This window comes from Carcharodon carcharias, chromosome 8, assembly GCF_017639515.1.
Source record: "Carcharodon carcharias isolate sCarCar2 chromosome 8, sCarCar2.pri, whole genome shotgun sequence".
NCBI classification, from domain to species: domain Eukaryota; kingdom Metazoa; phylum Chordata; class Chondrichthyes; order Lamniformes; family Lamnidae; genus Carcharodon; species Carcharodon carcharias.
Window position 1 is genome coordinate 108,668,501 of NC_054474.1, and position 18,021 is coordinate 108,686,521.

Genomic DNA, 18,021 nt, shown 5'->3' on the forward strand with positions numbered 1-18,021 from the left:
AGTGTGGCGCTCCCTCAGTACTGACCCTCCAACCGTGCAGCACTCCCTTAGTACTGACCCTCCGACCATGCGGCACTCCCTCAGTACTGAACCTCCGACCATGCAGCATGCCCTCAGTACTGACGCTCCGACAGCGCGGCGCTCCCTCAATACTGATGCTCCGAAAGTGCGGCACTCTCTCAGTACTGACCCTATGAAATGGGACAGTTGTTCACTGACAGCTCATGGACACTGACAGGAGATGATAATTGTCCTCCTTGCAGATAATAAATGTGAACATTACACAATGTGATTAAAATATACATCCCTATATTTATATATTAAATGTACAGATATGTGCAAAATTGTAAACATTTGCAATCCTTTGGCTCAGTGGAGAACGATGCATGGATGGGTTTCCGGGATGTGTCTGCGTCAGTACTTGGATGTTCCTCTTCCTCCTCCGCCTCCTCCTGACAATTTCCAGAGCGGACCTGACAAAGAGCAAGGGCAGTTGGGAGCCAAGCAAAGCGGAGCCTTAGACAATGAGCCTGGTTAAACATCAACACAAAGACAGGCTAAACACAGATAGACAACAGTCAGGCGATTGATGGACCAGTCAGCTCTGTGAGCCACATGACAGTGTTCGAATCTCATTCAATGGAGAATTTCACGCTCACACAATGATCATCCTGAACATATTCCGTGAGTGGAGGGGGTACAGTTTACAAACCGTAATCTTACACAGACTTGTACATCTCTCCCAGTGGAGTTCAACTTCCTTTGGCGAGGAACGGTTGGACTTGGAAACATGGAATAACCTGTTTCCTTCCAGATTAACCCAGAATAAAGAAGCCCCATCAATCACCCCCTCACTGACCATTTACCCTCTCATCAATCACGCCCCTCATTGACCAGATACCCCCAATCACCCCCCCATTGACCAGATAGCCCCATCAACCACACCCTCACTGACCAGATACCCCCATAAATCACCCCCTCACTGACCATATACCCCCAATGACCCCCTCATGACCAGTAAATTTTGACACTGGGTACCTCACAACCAACTTCACATTTCCCTCTTGCTGGTTGCTAAGTGATCAGTGATTCCTGACAATAGGATTCTGGCACGTTACAGCATTTCTTTTACAATAGGAAACACTACAGCTTAGTGACGGTGTACCAGTTGCTAGTTAGAGCGCTTGGTTGCTGTGGTAAGCAGTACAGCTTAGTGATGGTGTACCAGTCACTAGTTACAGCACTTGGTTTGTTGTGGTAAGCAGTACAGTTTAGTGATGATATGCCACTCACTAGTTACAGGGTCAGTTACTGAGGTTGTTGCAAACCTATTCTACGTACCAATCTTTTGCTGGTTATAGAAGTTTGCTAACAACCATGAACAGTGCAGCTTAGTAAAACTTGGACCCTCTCATTTTCCAGTGGTTAGTTAAGGTGTGAAGCAGTGTAGATTAGTGAGATTGGACATGGAGCAGTGACCAGGATTTAGGTACAGCCATTAGAAATGTAGGACAGTGAAGATGGACACTTTGCTGGTTAAGGAAGTTGGTTACTTGGTATATAGGATTGTGGACAGGGCTTTACCCTGCCCTCCTCAGTTAATTTAAAGGGATGTTTAGAAACTTAAAGACAAAAGTTAAGGTGACAAGATGGTGCAGCGATGTGTGTGAAGACAAGCAGAGTGGGACAGGAAGGGACAGAGAGTTTACCTGTAATTGGGTGTCAATGAATAAGGGAATAGCAGTGAAAAAATGAGATTAAAAATTCTTCATCTGAATGTATGAAGCATTGCAATAAGACAGATGAACGAGTGGCACAAAGAGAGGGAAATGATTTTCATTCTAATCGCCATTACAGAGACATGGAGCTGAGTAATAAGGTCTGTGCCTCTGCTGGGTTCCACACCAAGACATTGGTAGCTTTCCAACTTCCTGGTCCGCCATTGGAGCATGCTCAATAATACACTGGCTGTCACCAGTTAGCGGCAAGGGCAGGCTAGGCCTTCATCCCAGCCAATGTGTGCCGGAGTGCAGGATGTCTGCTCTCAGGGGCAGCAGGCTGTGACCCGGAACAAGGTCATAGTCAGCTCTTTACAGGGCCCCCTGGCACGTGACAGTGTCAGGTGACCCATCATATACACACTGAAGAGCAGAAACTGTATTGTGAAGAAATCTAACTTTTGTAATCTAACCAGGTAAGCCTATTTTAAACAAAAGCAGAAAATGCTAGATTCTGACAGCATCTGTGGAGATAGGAACAGAGGTAATGTTTTGAGTTTGTATGACCCTTCTTCAGAGCTACGGAGAAGTTGAAATGTGATGAAATTTGTACTGTTTTGTTGGGGGGTGGGGCGGTGCAAGTGAAGCTGGATAGAAGGCCAGCGATAGGCAGAGGCAAAGGAAAGATTGACAAAGATGTTATGAACAAAAGGTCAAATGGGTGTTAATGGTGCTGGCTAAAGGAGGTGCTAATGGTGGCATTAAGAGTAGAAAGCAGGATATGATAATGGTAGGACCAGGGAACATACTCTGGAAAGTGACAGACGGCCCTAGTAGGGGTGGGGTAGGGGGAGGGGACAGGGGTGGGGGGGGGGGGAAAAGGGATCAAAATGGGATAAAGGGGGGGGATAAAAAGAGGGGGAGATAAAACAATTAATAAATGAATTGAAATAAGAATGAATAAAAATAGGTGGATAAAAATAAAAATGAAAATTGAAAAAAGAGATAAAAAAGGGTGTAGATAGGAGAGAGTTCATGGTCTGAAGTTGTTGAATGTTAAGTCCAGTGTAAGGTGCCTAATTGGAAGATGAGGTGCTGTACTATTTTAAAGTCTATTTTAATTTGCGCTTATGTTTACCAACCATCTAAACTTCATAGGTGGCAAATTATCATTAATCAGCAAGTCTACCACTTTCAGACATTGAGGGGTTTTACATGGATTAAATGTTTCCACACATAGATGTCAGCACCATCAGAGCATGGGGAGAGGCTCTTCAAAAGGGGCAAAGCTGCTCCGAGGTTCAGTGGGACTGGCTTTGGCAGCCTTCTCCGTGCAGTTGAGGGGTGACATGGAGATCTAATTCCGAGGGTTGGGAAGAGCAGGAAACCCTGGCTTACTGATGCCGCTTGGGAGGAGATGGCCGAGGAGGTCAGCAGTGTGGACATTGTGAGGAGGACCTGCTCCCAGTGTTACAAGAGGTTCAATAACCTCATGAGGTCAGCAAGGTCGAGTATGGCATCAGGGTGAACAATATTGGCCCAGTGTGATCCAGGTATCGCAAGCGAATGCAGTAGGTATTGGAGATTAGCTGCTCATTCAGAGTTGCAGGTTTCCATGAGCACACAGCTGTCCTAGGCCATGTCACTGCACATTCCAAGCAATGATCTAGTTCAATAGCGGCTGGTTTTCAGAATCACCCTCATGACGATGGGAGGGCAGTGGATGTTATCTACATGGATTTCAGTAAGGCCTTTGACAAGGTCCCTCATGGCAGACTGGTACAGAAGGTAAAGTCGCACGGGATCAGAGGTGAGCTGGCAAGATGGATACAGAATTGGCTTGGTCATGAAAGACAGAGGGTAACAGTGGAAGGGTGCTTTTCTGAATGGAGAGCTGTGACTAGTGGTGTTCCGCAGGGATCAGTGCTGGGACCTTTGCTGTTTGCAGTATACATAAATGATTTGGAGGAAAATGTAACTGGGCTAATTAGTAAGTTTGCAGATGACACTAAGGTTGGAGGAGTTGCAGATAGCGAAGAGGATTGTCAAAGGATACAGCGGGATATAGATCGGTTGGAAACTTGGGCGGAGAAATGGCAGATGGAATTTAATCAGACAAATGCAAGGTAATGCATTTTGGAAGGTCTAATACAGGCAGGAATTATACAGCAAATGGCAGAACCCTTAAGTGCATTGATGGGCAGAGGGATCTGGGTGTACAGGGACACAGGTCACTGAAAGTGGCAACGCAGGTGGATAAGGTAGTCAGTAAGGCATATGGCATGCTTGCCTTCATTGGCAAGGGTATTGAGTATAAAAGCTGGGAAGTCATGCTGCAGCTGTATAGAACCTTGGTTAGGCCACACTTGGAATATTGCGTGCAATTCTGGTCACCACATTACCAGAAGGATATGGAGGCATTGGAGAGGGTGCACAGGAGGTTTACCAGGATGCTGCCTGGTCTGGAGGTTATTAGCTATGAGGAGAGGTTGGAGAAATTTGGATTGTTCTCACTAGAGCGACGGAGATTGAGGGGCAACTTGACAGAAGTTTACAAAATTATGAGTGGCATGCCAGAGAATGTGGGGGAGCAGGCCTCAGGCAGTCGGAGGTGTGTGTGGGTAAATCAGAGATTGATTCCATGTTGGATGATGCGCCTCTGGAACGGTCCATGAAGTGGCAGATCTTGGATGTCCAGTGAGAGGTCTGGGAAGATTTGGCAGCTGTAACAGAGGTTTTGCACACTCTGGCCCAGAGCATGTGAAGGTGTCCATCCAGGCCATGACATAAAGATTGGAAATGTTGTCAACTGTGATGAGGATAGTCTTGAACTTCAAAAGGACATAGACACATTGGTTGATTGGACAGACAAGTGGCAGATGAAGTTCAATGCCGAGAAGTGTGAGGTGATTTGTTTTGGCAGGAAAGATATAGATAGTCAGTATAAAATGAAGGGAGAAACTCTAAAGGAGGTGCAGGAACAGAGGGACCTCAGTGTATATGTGCATAGGTCACTGAAGATGACGGGGCATGTTGAGAGAGCATTTAATAAAGCATATAGTATCTTAGGCTTATTAATAGGGGCGTTGAGTACAAGAGTAAGGAGGTCATGTTGAACTTGTAAAAGACACTAGTTAGGCCTCATCTGGAGTACCGTGTCCAGTTCTGGGTGCCATTCTTGAGGAAGGATGTGAAGACATTGGAGAGAGTAGAGAGGAGGTTCACAAGAATGATTCCCGGTTGAAGAACTGTAGCTATGAGGATAATTGGAGAGGTTGTGACAGTTTTCCTTGGAGAAAAGAAGGCTGAGAGGAGACTTGATAGAGGTATTCGAGACCCTGAGGGGTATGGACAGGGCAAATAATGAGAAACTGTTCCCACTCAAGACAGCATCAAGAACTAGAGGGCACAAATTCAAAATAATTGGCAAAAGGAGTAAAGGTGATGCAAGGAAAATCTTTTTCACCCAGAGAGTGTTTGGAGTCTGGAACAAACTTTCTAAAAGGGTGGTGGAGGAAGGTTCGATGGAGGTAGTCAAAAGGGAATTGGATTTCTACCTGAAAAGAGAGAATGTGCAAGGTTACGGGGATAAGGCAGGGGAGTGGGACTAGGCGGAATGCTCTTTCAGAAAGCCAGTGCAGGCTTAATAGGCCAAATGGCCTCCTCCTGCACTGTAAAGATTCTTTGATACTGTGAGTGCTGTGATCACCCATTCTTCAGAGCACCGAGCTTCTTACATGTCACCAGTCTGTCCTGGGGGGGCAAACCCAGAACATTGCAGACGCAGTCATCGGGATGAGCCCCAGCCTGCACACCATTGCCCGAGCTTTGAGCTCAGGGAAATGGGAGCTGGGAGCTGGGAGCTGGGCTGCCCATCAGGCTCCTGGAATCACTGGATGCCAGGGAGGACCAGTTGGTCTTAGTGGCAGGCGGTGAGCAGCAGCTGTCTCTCATGGCACTTCTGATGGGGACAGCATCACCTCTGCTCATTGCCTATTGATACAGGCCTCAACCTCTGCCGTGGTAACCGAAGACTCACATGCGTCTGTGCCAGGATCTTCTGGTGTGGCCGGCTGCTTGAGGCCACAGATGCACAGAGGACTCCTGCCAAAGTCTTCCAGGGCCACCTCTCTCCAGTGCAGCCACAAGCGAGTGGGGAGCACTGCACCAGAGCACTCGTAAACATCTTCGTTCACATTCACACTAGTCACAAGTGGGGCACATGGATGGCATTTCTCTTTAATAACGTTGTTATGCCTTGAAGGCTTGTGAATAAATGCAAAACTCACATTCCTTCACACTTATATTCTTATTGATAGCTGTGGCTGTGTGACTTATGTCTGAAGGTTGAGGGAAGAAATGGAAGGGTGAGGGAGGGCTGGAGGAATTGTGTAAACGTGTGGGCAGCTGAAGAGGGTTTGGATGTAAGGGCTTCAGGACTTGCTCATTGTAACTGTGAGATGGAGGGACAATATTTCATGTCTTCCCTGATGTAGCTTTGCCTAGACGCTGTACAGGGACCTTTGGTGTATTAATGTGCCCCAGGTGTCACGGCAAAGGGCAGTCGCAGCAGCCTCACTGAGGTCCCTCACTTCATCCTCACCATCGTCCTCAGAGGGTTGTTTCCTTCTGGCCTGTCTTCATCCTCTAGGGCATCTCCTCTTTGTATGGTAATGTTGTGGAGGATACAATAGACCGCAACCATGAGAGACACCCATGCTGGGGAGTACTGCAATGCACCCCCGGAGTGGTCCAGGCATCGGAAGCGCATATTGGAGTCTGATGGTCCGCTCAACTATGGCCCCGATGCTGGCACGTCTCTTGTATCTCCTCTCTGCGTCACATCTTGGTTCCCTCACAGGCATCATGAGCAATCTCTTGAGGGGATTCTATCACTTAGAAGCAAACACCTCCGGCCCAGTGAAAAGGTCTGGAACTTGACAGTTCCTGAGAATATGGATGTCATGGCTGTTGCCCGTATGTCTGGCACACTCTGGCATGACTCGCCGATTATGGTCGCAGACCAGCTGATTGAGTGGAATCGCTTTCTGTTAATGAATGTGCAGGGCTGTCCCACTGGCTGCATGTGTGCAATCGAAGACTCCCTGCACCCGTGGGAAGCCAGCAATGGAAGCAAACCCGCAGGCTCTCTCCTTCTGGCTCTGGGGACCCTGTGTGAAGGCAACATAATTGCTGGCCCTCGGAACATTGTACCTGTGAACACCTTGATGCAGTGCTGTACAGCAGACTGTGTCCACAGGCTGCCTGAAAAGAGCCTGTGGCAAGAAAGCTCAGCACCACTGTCACCTTCAAGATGACAGGCATCGAGTGGCCCCATGGCACTTTGACAAGCCCTCCCCTCCCCTGATGTAACTGTTGCCCTTGACTTCTGCACAGAGTCTCAATCAGTTGCAGGTAGCTGAATTGCTGCATGTATCCCCTTGGTGCAGCATACTATCTGTGCCTCTGGTAAGAGTTTCAAGCTTCCCCTTGACCACCAGGGTCTGGCGCTGCTCTGTTCCCTTCCTGAGGACCCACAGCATTCTGAGGCTCCCTGTGGTCTCTGAATCCTCTCACCTTACTCCTCCTCTTCTCCTCACTGGAGGTTGTGTCTCCAACAGAGACCACAATCCCCATCTATCTCCGAGAGTATCCACACCTCACTCCAGGGTTATGGACAGCAGACTATTCAATGACCTATCAAAAGAGCTGTGGGAAGCAGAGACAGGGGAAATTATCATGGGGAATGAGGAAACGACAGAGGCATTGAACAAAGATTGGTCCAGATTTTCGCTGCCGGGTCAGTTACGCAAAAGACGGGAGAATTTCTGGTTGCAGAGATAGTGGATGTGCTGGCTATGACTTTCCAAAATTCCTTTGATTCAGGAACCATCTCATTAGATTGAAAGTTGGCAAATGTAAAACCACTTTTAAAGAAAGGAGGGAGAAAGAATGCAATGAACTATAGGTCAGTTAACCTAACATCAGTTATTAGGAAAAATGCTAGAATCTATTGTTAAGTCAGTGCTAAAATTGTACTTATAAAAACATAGTATGATTAGAACAAGTCAGCATGGTTTTACAAAGGTAAACCCTATTTGACAAATTTATTAGAGTTTTTTGAAGATGTAACTAAAAGGGTAGATAAAGGGGAACTAGTAGTGTAATGTACTTTGGATTTCCAAAAGGCATTTGATAAGGTGCCACACAAAAGGTTAATGGGAAATATAAGGGCTCATGGAGTGGGGGTGATATATTAGCATGGAAAGGGGATTGGTTAGTGGACAGGAAGCAGACAGTGGGCATATGTAGAGCATTTTCAAATTGACAGTCAGTGACTTGTGGAGCACCGCAAGGCTAAGTGCTGGGGCCTCAGCTATTTACAAATGATATTAATGACTTAGAATGCGAACAAGGAGCAGGAGTAGGCCATTCAGCCCCTTGAGCCTGCTACACCACTTAATAAGATCATGGCTGATCTGATAATAACCTGAAATCTGCATCCCACCTACCCCGATGACCTTGCTTAACAAGAATCTATCCAGAGATAAAAACAAAAAACTGTGGATGCTGGAAATCCAAAACAAAAACAGAATTATCTGGAAAAACTCAGCAGGTCTGGCAGCATCAGCAGAGAAGAAAAGACCTGCTGAGTTTTTCCAGGTAAGAATCTATCCACCTCTGCCTTAAAAATATTCAAAGACTTCACCGCTTTTTCAGGAAGAGAGTTCCAGAGACTCTCAACCCTCTGAGTGAAAAAATTTCACCTCATCACTGTTTTAAGTGGGTGACCCCTTATTTTTAAACAGTGATTCCTAGTTCTAGATTTTCCCACAAGAGGAAACATCCTCTCCACATCCACCCTGTCAAGACCCCTCAGGATCTTATATGTTTCAATCAAACCGCCTCTTACTCTTCTAAACTCCAGTGGATACAGCCTCGTCGGTCCAACCTTTCATCATAAGACAACCCACTTATTCCAGGTATTAGTCTAGCAAACCTTCTCTGAACTGCTTCTAACGCAATTACATCCTTCCTTAAATAAGATGACCAATACTGTACACTATACTCCAAATGTGGGCTCACCATTGCCCTGTACAACTGAAGCATAACATCCCTACTTTTGCATTCTATTAGCTTTCCTGATTACTTGCTGTACTTACATTCTCGCCTTCTGTGATTCATGCACTAGGTCACCCAGGTCCTGCTTGCATCTCAGAGCCCTGAAATCTCTCACCATTTAGATAATATGCTTCCCTTTATTCTTCCTGCGAAATGAACTATTTCACATTTGCCCACATTAAATTCCATCTGCCAGATCTCTGCCCACTCACTTAACCTATCTATATCTTTTTGTAGCCTCCTTATGTCCTCTTCACAACTTACTTTCCGACATATCTTTGTGTCATCAGCAAATTTGGCAACCATCCCTTCAATCCCTTCATCCGAGTCATTTATATAAACTGTAAACAGCTGAGGTCCCAGCACTGATCTCTGTGACACACCACTCATTACATCTTGCCAACCTGAAAAAGACCTATTTATGCCTACTCTCTGCTTCCTGTTAGCCAGCAATCTTCTATCCATGTCAATATGTTACCCCCATGCCATGAGTTTTTTATTTTCCACAATAACTTTTTATGTGGCACTTTATCAAACGCCTTCTGGAAATCTAAGTACATACATCCACCAGTTCCCCTTTATCCACAGCACATTACTTCCTCAAAGAACTCTAATAAGTTGGTTAAACATGATTTCCCTTCACAAAACCATGCTGACTCTGCCTGATTGCCTTGAAGTTTTCTAAATGCCCTGTTATAGCTTCTTTAATAATAGTTTCTAACATTTTCCCTGTGACAGAAGTTAAGCTAACTGGCCTGTAGTTTCCTGCTTTCTGTCTCCCTCCCTTTTTGAAAAATGGCATGTTGTCTTTTATTTAAGTACAAGAATAAAGAAGTCTTGCTGCAATTATGCAGGGTGCTGGTGAGACCACATTTGGAATATTGTGCATAGTTTTGTCTCAACATTTAAGAAAGGATGGACTTGAATTGAAGGTGGTGCAGAGAAGGTTCACTTGATTGATCCCTGCGATGAGCGGTTTGTCCTATGATGAGAGGTTGTGTAAAATGGGCTTATATTCTCTGGAGTTTAGAAGATTGAGAGGTGACTTTCTTCACTCAAAGTGTTGTGAATGTTTGGAGTTCTCTACCCCAGAGGGTTGTGGATGTTCCATCATTGAATATATTTAAGGCTGCGAGAGACAGGTTTTTGGTCTCTCCAGGAATTAAGGGATATGGGGAGTGGGCAGGAATATGGAGTTGAAGCTGAAGATCAGCCATGACGGTATTGAATAGTGGAGTGGTGTTGTCTATTCCTGTCCCTATCTTTCGTGTTCTTCTGTAGCAGCACAGCTTAGTGACGGTGGAGCTCTTGCTAGTTACAGTGGCTGTTACAATGGTATGCAGTACTTTAGTGATCACTAGTCTCACTAGTTACAGTTGTTAGTTACATTGGTTAAAAGTGCAGGTTAATGACAGTGGACTTGTTGCTAGTTACAGTGGTTAGTCACAGTGGTTGGTAAGCAGTGGAAGTTAATGGCAATGGACTTGTTGCTAGTTACAGTGGTTAGTCACAGCAGTAAGCAGTGTAGGTTAACAACAGTGCTCTTGTGGTTAGTCACAGCGGTAAGCAATGTAGGTTAACTACAGTGGATTTGTTGCTAGTTACAGTGGTTAGTCACAGCGGTAAGCAGTGTAGGTTAACCACAGTGGACTTGTTGCTAGTTACATTGGTTAGTCACAGAGGTAAGCAGTGTAGGTTAATCACAGTGGACTTGTTGCTAGTTATAGTGGTTAGTCACAGCAGTAAGCAGTGTATGTTAACCACAGTGGGCCTGTTTCTAGTTAGAGCAGTAAGCAGGTGGTATGCTTGATCTCCTGAGGATTCACTTTGCTGCATTACTGAGGCAGTCTTTCACCAACAGCTTGATTGCTGGATTATCCACTGGCCATCCCATAATGCCAGCTCATTTCTGCAGAAAGAGAAGGAGATGAGCTCAGGCATGAGGTGGACGAGAGCAGAACAAGAGCTGGTGATGCAGTACGCAGCCCTCGCTGTGCTCACATCCCAACTATTCCTTTACCTTTAACACTTCCGAGACAAGCTGGGATTAATGGGCATTCCCAGGTTGCAGGGTATAACCCCTGGGTATGAGCGGAAAAAGTGGGAGCTACTGAAGTGACAGGGTGACGGCTGAGTGAGGGACAGAGGAGTGAGGGGGTGAGTGAGCAGAGACAAAGGAGGGAAGGAGGAAAAAGGCTGGGGTGGAGCAGAACAAGAGAGGAGGGATTGAGAAGGGAGGGGGGTGAAAAGGGAGTGGGTGAGGGGCGAGCGGGTGAAGAGGGGAAGGGGTGAAGAGGGGAAGGGGCGAAGAGGGGGAGGGGCGAGAGGGGGAGGGGCGAGAGGGGGAGGGGCGAGAGGGGGAGGGGCGAGAGGGGGAGGGGCGAGAGGGGGAGGGGCGAGAGGGGGAGGGGCGAGAGGGGGAGGGGCGAGAGGGGCGAGAGGGGGGAGGGGCGAGAGGGGGGGAGGGGTGAGAGGGGGGAGGGGCGAGAGGGGGGGAGGGGTGAGAGGGGGGAGGGGCGAGAGGGGGGAGGGCTGAAAGGGGGAGGGGCGAGAGAGGGGAGGGGCGAGAGGGGGAGGTGCGACAGTGGGGAGGTGCGACGGGGGGAAGGGCGAGAGGGGGAAGGGCGAGGGGGGAAGGGGTGATGGGAGGGGAGAGCGGGTGAGGGGTGAGCAGGTGAGGGGCGAGCGGGTGAGGGGCGAATGGGTGAGGGGCGAACGGGTGAGAGGGGTAGGGCGGAGAGGGGGAGGGTTGAGAGGGCGAGCGGGGAAGGGGCGAGCGGGGAAGGGGCGAGAGGGGGAGGGGCGAGAGGGGGAGGGGCGAGAGGGGGAGGGGCGAGAGGGGGAGGGGTGAGAGGGGCTAGAGGGGGAGGGGCGAGAGGGGGAGGGACGAGAGGGGGAGGGACGAGAGGGGGAGGGGCGAGAGGGGCAGGGGCGAGAGGGGGAGGGGCGAGAGGGGCGAGAGGGGGGAGGGCGAGAGGGGGGAGGGCGAGAGGGGGGAGGGCGAGAGGGGGGAGGGCGAGCGGGGAAGGGGCGAGCGGGGAAGGGGCGAGCGGGGAAGGGGCGAGCGGGGGAGGGGCGAGCGGGGGAGGGGCGAGCGGGGGAGGGGCGAGAGGGGGAGGGGCGAGAGGGGGAGGGGCGAGAGGGGGAGGGGCGAGAGGGGGAGGGGCGAGAGGGGGAGGGGCGAGAGGGGGAGGGGCGAGAGGGGGAGGGGTGAGAGGGGGAGGGGCGAGAGGGGGAGGGGCGAGAGGGGGAGGGGCGAGAGGGGAGGGGCGAGAGGGGCGAGGGGCGAGAGGGGTGAGGGGCGAGAGGGGCGAGAGGGGGGAGGGGCGAGAGGGGGGAGGGCCGAGAGGGGGGGAGGGCCGAGACGGGGGAGGGCCGAGGGGGGGGAGGGGCGAGAGGGGGGAGGGGCGAGAGGGGGGAGGGGCGAGAGGGGGGAGGGGCAAGAGGCGAGGGGCGAGAGGGGGAGGGGTGAGAGGGGCGAGAGTGGGAGGTGCGACAGGGGGAGGTGCGACAGTGGGGAGGTGCGACAGTGGGGAGGTGCGACGGGGGGAAGGGCGAGGGGGGAAGGGCGAGAGGGAAAGGGGTGATGGGAGGGGGCGAGCGGGTGAAGGGTGAGCAGGTGAGGGGTGAGCGGGTGAGGGGCGAATGGGTGAGAGGGGGAGCGGCGGAGAGGGGGAGGGTTGAGAGGGCGAGCGGGGAAGGGGCGAGCGGGGAAGGGGCGAGCGGGGGAGAGGCGAGCGGGGGAGGGGCGAGCGGGGGAGGGGCGAGCGGGGGAGGGGCAAGCGGGGAGGGGCAAGCGGGGGAGGGGCGAGCGGGGGAGGGGCGAGCGGGGGAGGGGCGAGCGGGGGAGGGGCGAGCGGGGGAGGGGTGATGGGATGGGCGAGGGGGCCGAGTGGGTGAGGGGAGAGCGGGTGTGATGCGAGCAGATGAGGGGGAGGGTTGAGAGGGGGAGCGGGTGAGAGGGGGAGCAGGTGAGAGGGCGAGCGGGGAAGGGGTGATGGGAGAGTGGCGCGCGAGTGAGGGCGAGTGCGTGAGAGGATGAGGGCTGAGAGGGGGAGGGGTGAGAGGGGAAGGGGTGAGAGGGGAAAGTGTGAGAAGGGAAAGTGTGAGAAGGGAAAGTGTGAGAAGGGAAAGTGAGAAGGGAAAGTGTGAGAGGGGAAAGGGGAGGGTGATGGGAGGGGGGAGTGGGAGGGGGACGAGCGGGTGAGGGGCGAGCGGGTGTGATGCGACCAGGTGAGAGGGGGGAGGGGTGAGAGGGGGAGGGGTGAGAGGTTGAGGGGTGAGAGGTTGAGGGGTGAGCGGGTGAGGGGCGAGCGGGTGAGGGGCGAGCGGGTGAGGGGGCGAGCGGGTGAGGGGCGAGAGGGAGAGGGGCGAGCGGGAGAGGGGCGAGCGGGTGAGGGGTGAGCGGGTGAGGGGCGAGCGGGTGAGAGGAGCGAGTGGGAGGGGTGAGATGGGGAGGGGTGAGAGGGGGAGGCAGGAGGTGGAGAGAATATTGATGGACTGGGTAATCTTCAGCTGTACGGTGAGAATGAGGGTGGGGTGGTTGGGGGTGAGAGATTCTGGAGTTTACTGGTTATTGTGTGAAATATTTCAGGAATGTGATGGTAACAGAGATAGATGGCAGTCTGCTTCCCTGAATGTATTTCCTGTTGATGTGAACCGTTAGCAGTGCCTGAATGATGATCTCTGTAAAATCCCGATCCCTCACTCAGCCTTCCCAGACAGTGGAAGGAGACTCACCTGTCGACTGAAGAGACGCTGCAGTAATCCCTTCCTGGGCGGGGGCTCAGGCTGCCCCCTCCAGTCCAGGTCAGGGGGAACCGAGCCGTCACTCCCAAAAACATTCAGTTCACTGAAACAATCCATCTCAATCATCTGAAAACCAAACACACGGTGAGACACAGCAACAAAACAACATCAGCAGCAACTGAGGGTGGGGAGTGTGTGTAAAGCCTGTGGGTCTGATTTGCGGGGGAGGGGTGTAAAGCCTGTGGGACTGAGGGTGGGGAGTGTGTGTAAAGCCTGTGGGTCTGATTTGCGGGGGAGGGGTGTAAAGCCTGTGGGTCTGATTTGCGGGGGAGGGGTGTAAAGCCTGTGGGTCTGATTTGCGGGGGAGGGGTTTAAAGCCTGTGGGTCTGATTTGCGGGGGAGGGGTGTAAAGCCTGTGGGTCTGATTTGCGGGGGAGGGGTGTAAAGCCTGTGGGTCTGATTTGTGGGGGAGGGGTGTAAAGCCTGTGGGACTGATTTGTTGGGGGGGGCGGTACTCTCTGTAATGTAAGGCAGTTCGTTCAGTGTGTTGAGCTCAATGTGGACACTGGGCAGTGAAGCAGCTCTTGGATCCTATGGTGAGTTGTTACTGACCACCGCATTTTGACCTTTCCTGTGGAGGAGCCAGGCTGACTATACAGAGAGCTGATATGGACTCAATAGGCCGAATAGCGTCTTTCTGTTTTTAACTTCATTTACCTCATTTTGCCAGGGAATGGAGACAGACCCTGTGGCAAACCTGGTGTAGAAATTGTTGTCTGTGGGTTCTAGCTCCACTCCCTTCACTGTTGAGAACTGCTCAATGTCCAACACATCCTTGCAGTAGATCGCTTGTGGCTGGAGAAAGAGAGTGAATGGCAGCCCGATGAGGAGTAAGGAAATACAGGGGCAGAGTAATACTAGCTCAGAATAATCTAACGCTGTAGGGGTCCATGTACATAGATCAGTAAAATGCCACATGAAGACAGAAAATAATCATGCAGTTTAGTGAAATGCTATTGAAATGTGGGCCTTTCTATCTCGAGGAATAGAACTCAAGGTGACTAGAAGCCATATTTCAGATATACAAAATCTGATGAGCTGTAGGCAGTTCTGGACATCATACTGTAGGAATATTAACCTTGCAATGAGTGTGATGTGGGTTTGCTAAAATGATATTTAAAGTATTAAATTACGAGAGATTAAAAAATACTAGAGTTGAATTCCTTGGCATATAGAAGGTTAAGGGAGAGATTTGATCAAAGTTTTGAAGATATTGAGGGGGACGGATAGAGTCAATGGAGAGAAACTGTTTCCTCTGGTCAGGGAGTTCAGGACAAGGGGACAGAGTCTAAAACTAGACCTTTCAGGAATGAAATTAGGAAACACTTCTACACACAAAGTTTGGAACTCTCTTCCATAAGTGGCAATCGATGCTGGATAAATTGTTAATTTTAAACCTGGGATTGGTAGATTTTTGTTAACCAAAGGTATGAAGAGATACAGGCTAAAATGGGTATCATGGAGTTAGGTCACAGGCCAGCCATGAACTTAAATGACAGAACAGACTCAAGGGGCTGAGTGGTCCATTCCACGTGGACAGAGATAAAATGTTAATAAAAGATCAGTTACACTGATCCATTTAGTCTACAGACCACCGACTATTGGAAGGGAGGTAGAAGAAGAAATATACAGGGAAATTTAAGGAGATAAGTAAACAAAATATAAGAAAACAATAACGGGGCATTTCAAATACTCCAAAATTAATTGGCCAGAGAGGTAGGTAACGGGGCTAAAGGAATGGAGTTTCTACAATGTGTACAGAACTCCTTTCTAACCCAGTATGTAAGAAGCCTAAGGAGGGAGGATTCATAATCAAATTTAGTAATAGGCAATGGAGCAGTGCAGATAAGAGCAATAAAAGTAGTGGAGCATCTAGGCAATAGTCACCATAATATAATACACATTGGGCAAAATTTCCCCCCCCCCCCCCCGCAATGCGGGGGCGGGTGTGGGTGGGCGGCCCTCTGATCGGTGCCCCTGATCAGGGGGTGCCCCCATTTTTAGTGGGCGGGCCAATTAAACAAAGGAGCGCTCTGATCTCCCTGAGACTATGTGCTGCCTCAGGGAGATCAGTTCCCAAAGTAAAAAAGTTACTCCAGTGAAAATTTCATTCACCATCCATGTCCCCTCTTGTGGCAATGTTACATGAGTTGGGACATGGACATAACTTTAAGTAAAAGTGAATCTTAATTTTTTAATTCAGTCATGAAACCTCATCCCGCCCATGGATGAGGTTTCATGCTTTTTCAGGTAGCTGCCAGTGGATAGGTCCACTAATTGCTTTAATTGCTTTTTGAATGACCTCAATAGGCCATTGACAGGTCGGTGGGCGCACAGCTGACTCGGCTGCACCTCCGCCGACCTGAAAATGCAAATGACACGGGATGGTGTCAGGAGTTCAACCTGAGGTCATTCCGCATCATTTTACACGTCGGCGAACTGGGGGGATGTTTCTTGCCATTAGGATAAAAGTTGAGAAGGAGATATGCAGAGCAAAGAGCAGGTTAAGATATTGGAGAAGAGCTGAGTTTGATTGGCTAGGAATACAATTTAGGAAAATAAAATAGACAATATTGACAAACAACGCTTTAGGACAATGGGAAAGATTTCAAAGAGTGTTCAACAGAGTGCACCGCAAATAGATTCCAATGCACAAGAGCAAAGTATTCATTCCTGCGACTCCATGGACAAATAAAGATATAAGGGAAAAATTGAGTATTAGGAAGGAGGTGTACACTATCTACAAAGACACAAAAAGGAGAGCATGAAAAGAGAGAATACAAATAGATTAGGAGAGAAGTCAAAAAACAGTTAGGAAGGCAAATAGCAATTAGGATTTAATTATGAAGAAACTAAAACAAGATAGTAAAATATCCCACAGACAAACAAATACAATGAAGTAAGGCATGGGGACCACTTAAGGCATAACCTGGATAAAATCACAGGCAGCAAAATGCTTGAAATATTAAATCATTAATTTGCTTCAGTATTTACCAGGAAGACAGATCAGGCAAACATGACATCAGAAGTTGGGATTGAAAATGATAATCACATGTAAAACACAAAGAGTTGAAATATTTAATAAACAAATTTAAAGAGGATAAAGCCTCTTGAGGAGATGGATTGCATCATCTCATTTTAAAAGAATCTAGGAAAAAGGTAGAAAAGATATTATTACAAATTTTTAATATTTCATTTTAACAATTCAGAGGGCTGGTGGATAGCTAATATAATTCCTTTATTTTAAAAAGATCAGTCATGTCCCGGGAGCTATAGAGCAGTCAGTTTAACATCAGTGCTGGGAAATTGAATAGAATCCCAACTAAAGGAAAGAACAGGAAAATGTCTAGAAACCTAAAATATAATAATAAATAGTTGGCATGGATTTCAAAAGGGAAAATATTATTTAACCAACGTTACTGAATTTTATGAAGACGTAACAGAGTAGGCAACTGTAATTGCACTAGATGTATTTAATTGTCCAGAAGGCACCACATAACAATCCAACCAGTAAGGTCAGAGATTGTGGAATCAGGGGACAAGTGGCAGAATGGATCGTGAACTGGCTTCAACACAAAGCACAGAGTGAGAGTAAAGATTGTTATTCAGAGTCAGAGTAAATATTCCCACTGTGCTGCTCTCTCCTCATCACCCTGTATCAATCACAAACTAACCCCACTGCCCCACCCTCTCCTCATAGATCTGCATCATTCCCAAACTAATCCCACTGTGCCACTTTCTCCCCATATCCCTGTATCAATCCCAAACGAATGCCACTGCCCCATTCTCTCCCCATAGACGTGTATCCATCCCAAAATAATCCCACTGCCCCGCTCTCCTCCCATAACCATGTATCAATCCCAAAATAATTCCACTGCCCTGCTCTCCCCCCATAATCATGTATCAATCCCAAACGAATCCCAATGCCCCATTCTCTCCCCATAGACCTATATTAATCCCAGACTAATCCCACTGCCCCGCTCTCTCCCCATATCACTGCATTAATCCCAAACTAATACCACTGCCACACACTCCCCCAATAGACCTGTACCAATCCCAAACGAATCCCACTGCCCTATTCTCTCTCCATAGACCTGTATCAATCCCAAAATAATCTCACTGCCCCGCTCTCCCCCCATAACCATATATCAATCCCAAACTAATCCCACTGGCCGGCTCCCTCCCCATCGCCCTCTATCAATCCCAAACTAATCCCACTGCCCCGCTCTCTCCTTATAACCCTGTATCAATCCCAAACTAATCCCACAGTCCCGTGCTCTCTCCAAAGCCCTGTATCAATCCCAAACGAATCGCATTGCCCCACTATCTCCCCATAGACCTGTATCAATCCCAAAATAATCCCACTGCTCCG

General features: G+C 49.0%; 1 protein-coding gene across 2 annotated transcripts in view; it reads right to left on the bottom strand.

The window, feature by feature from the left end:
• Positions 1 to 292: 292 nt before the first annotated feature.
• The window catches only part of grk6 (G protein-coupled receptor kinase 6), a 655,919-nt gene continuing 638,190 nt past the window's right edge, over positions 293 to 18,021 (bottom strand). For both annotated transcript variants that reach the window (XM_041194284.1, XM_041194282.1), the window contains 3 exons: positions 14,307 to 14,444; positions 13,581 to 13,715; positions 293 to 473 (listed from right to left, as the gene is read on the bottom strand). In XM_041194284.1, the coding sequence (XP_041050218.1) occupies positions 321 to 473; positions 13,581 to 13,715; positions 14,307 to 14,444 (426 nt within the window). In that variant the 3' untranslated portion in view covers positions 293 to 320. The remainder of the gene's footprint in view (positions 474 to 13,580; positions 13,716 to 14,306; positions 14,445 to 18,021) is intronic.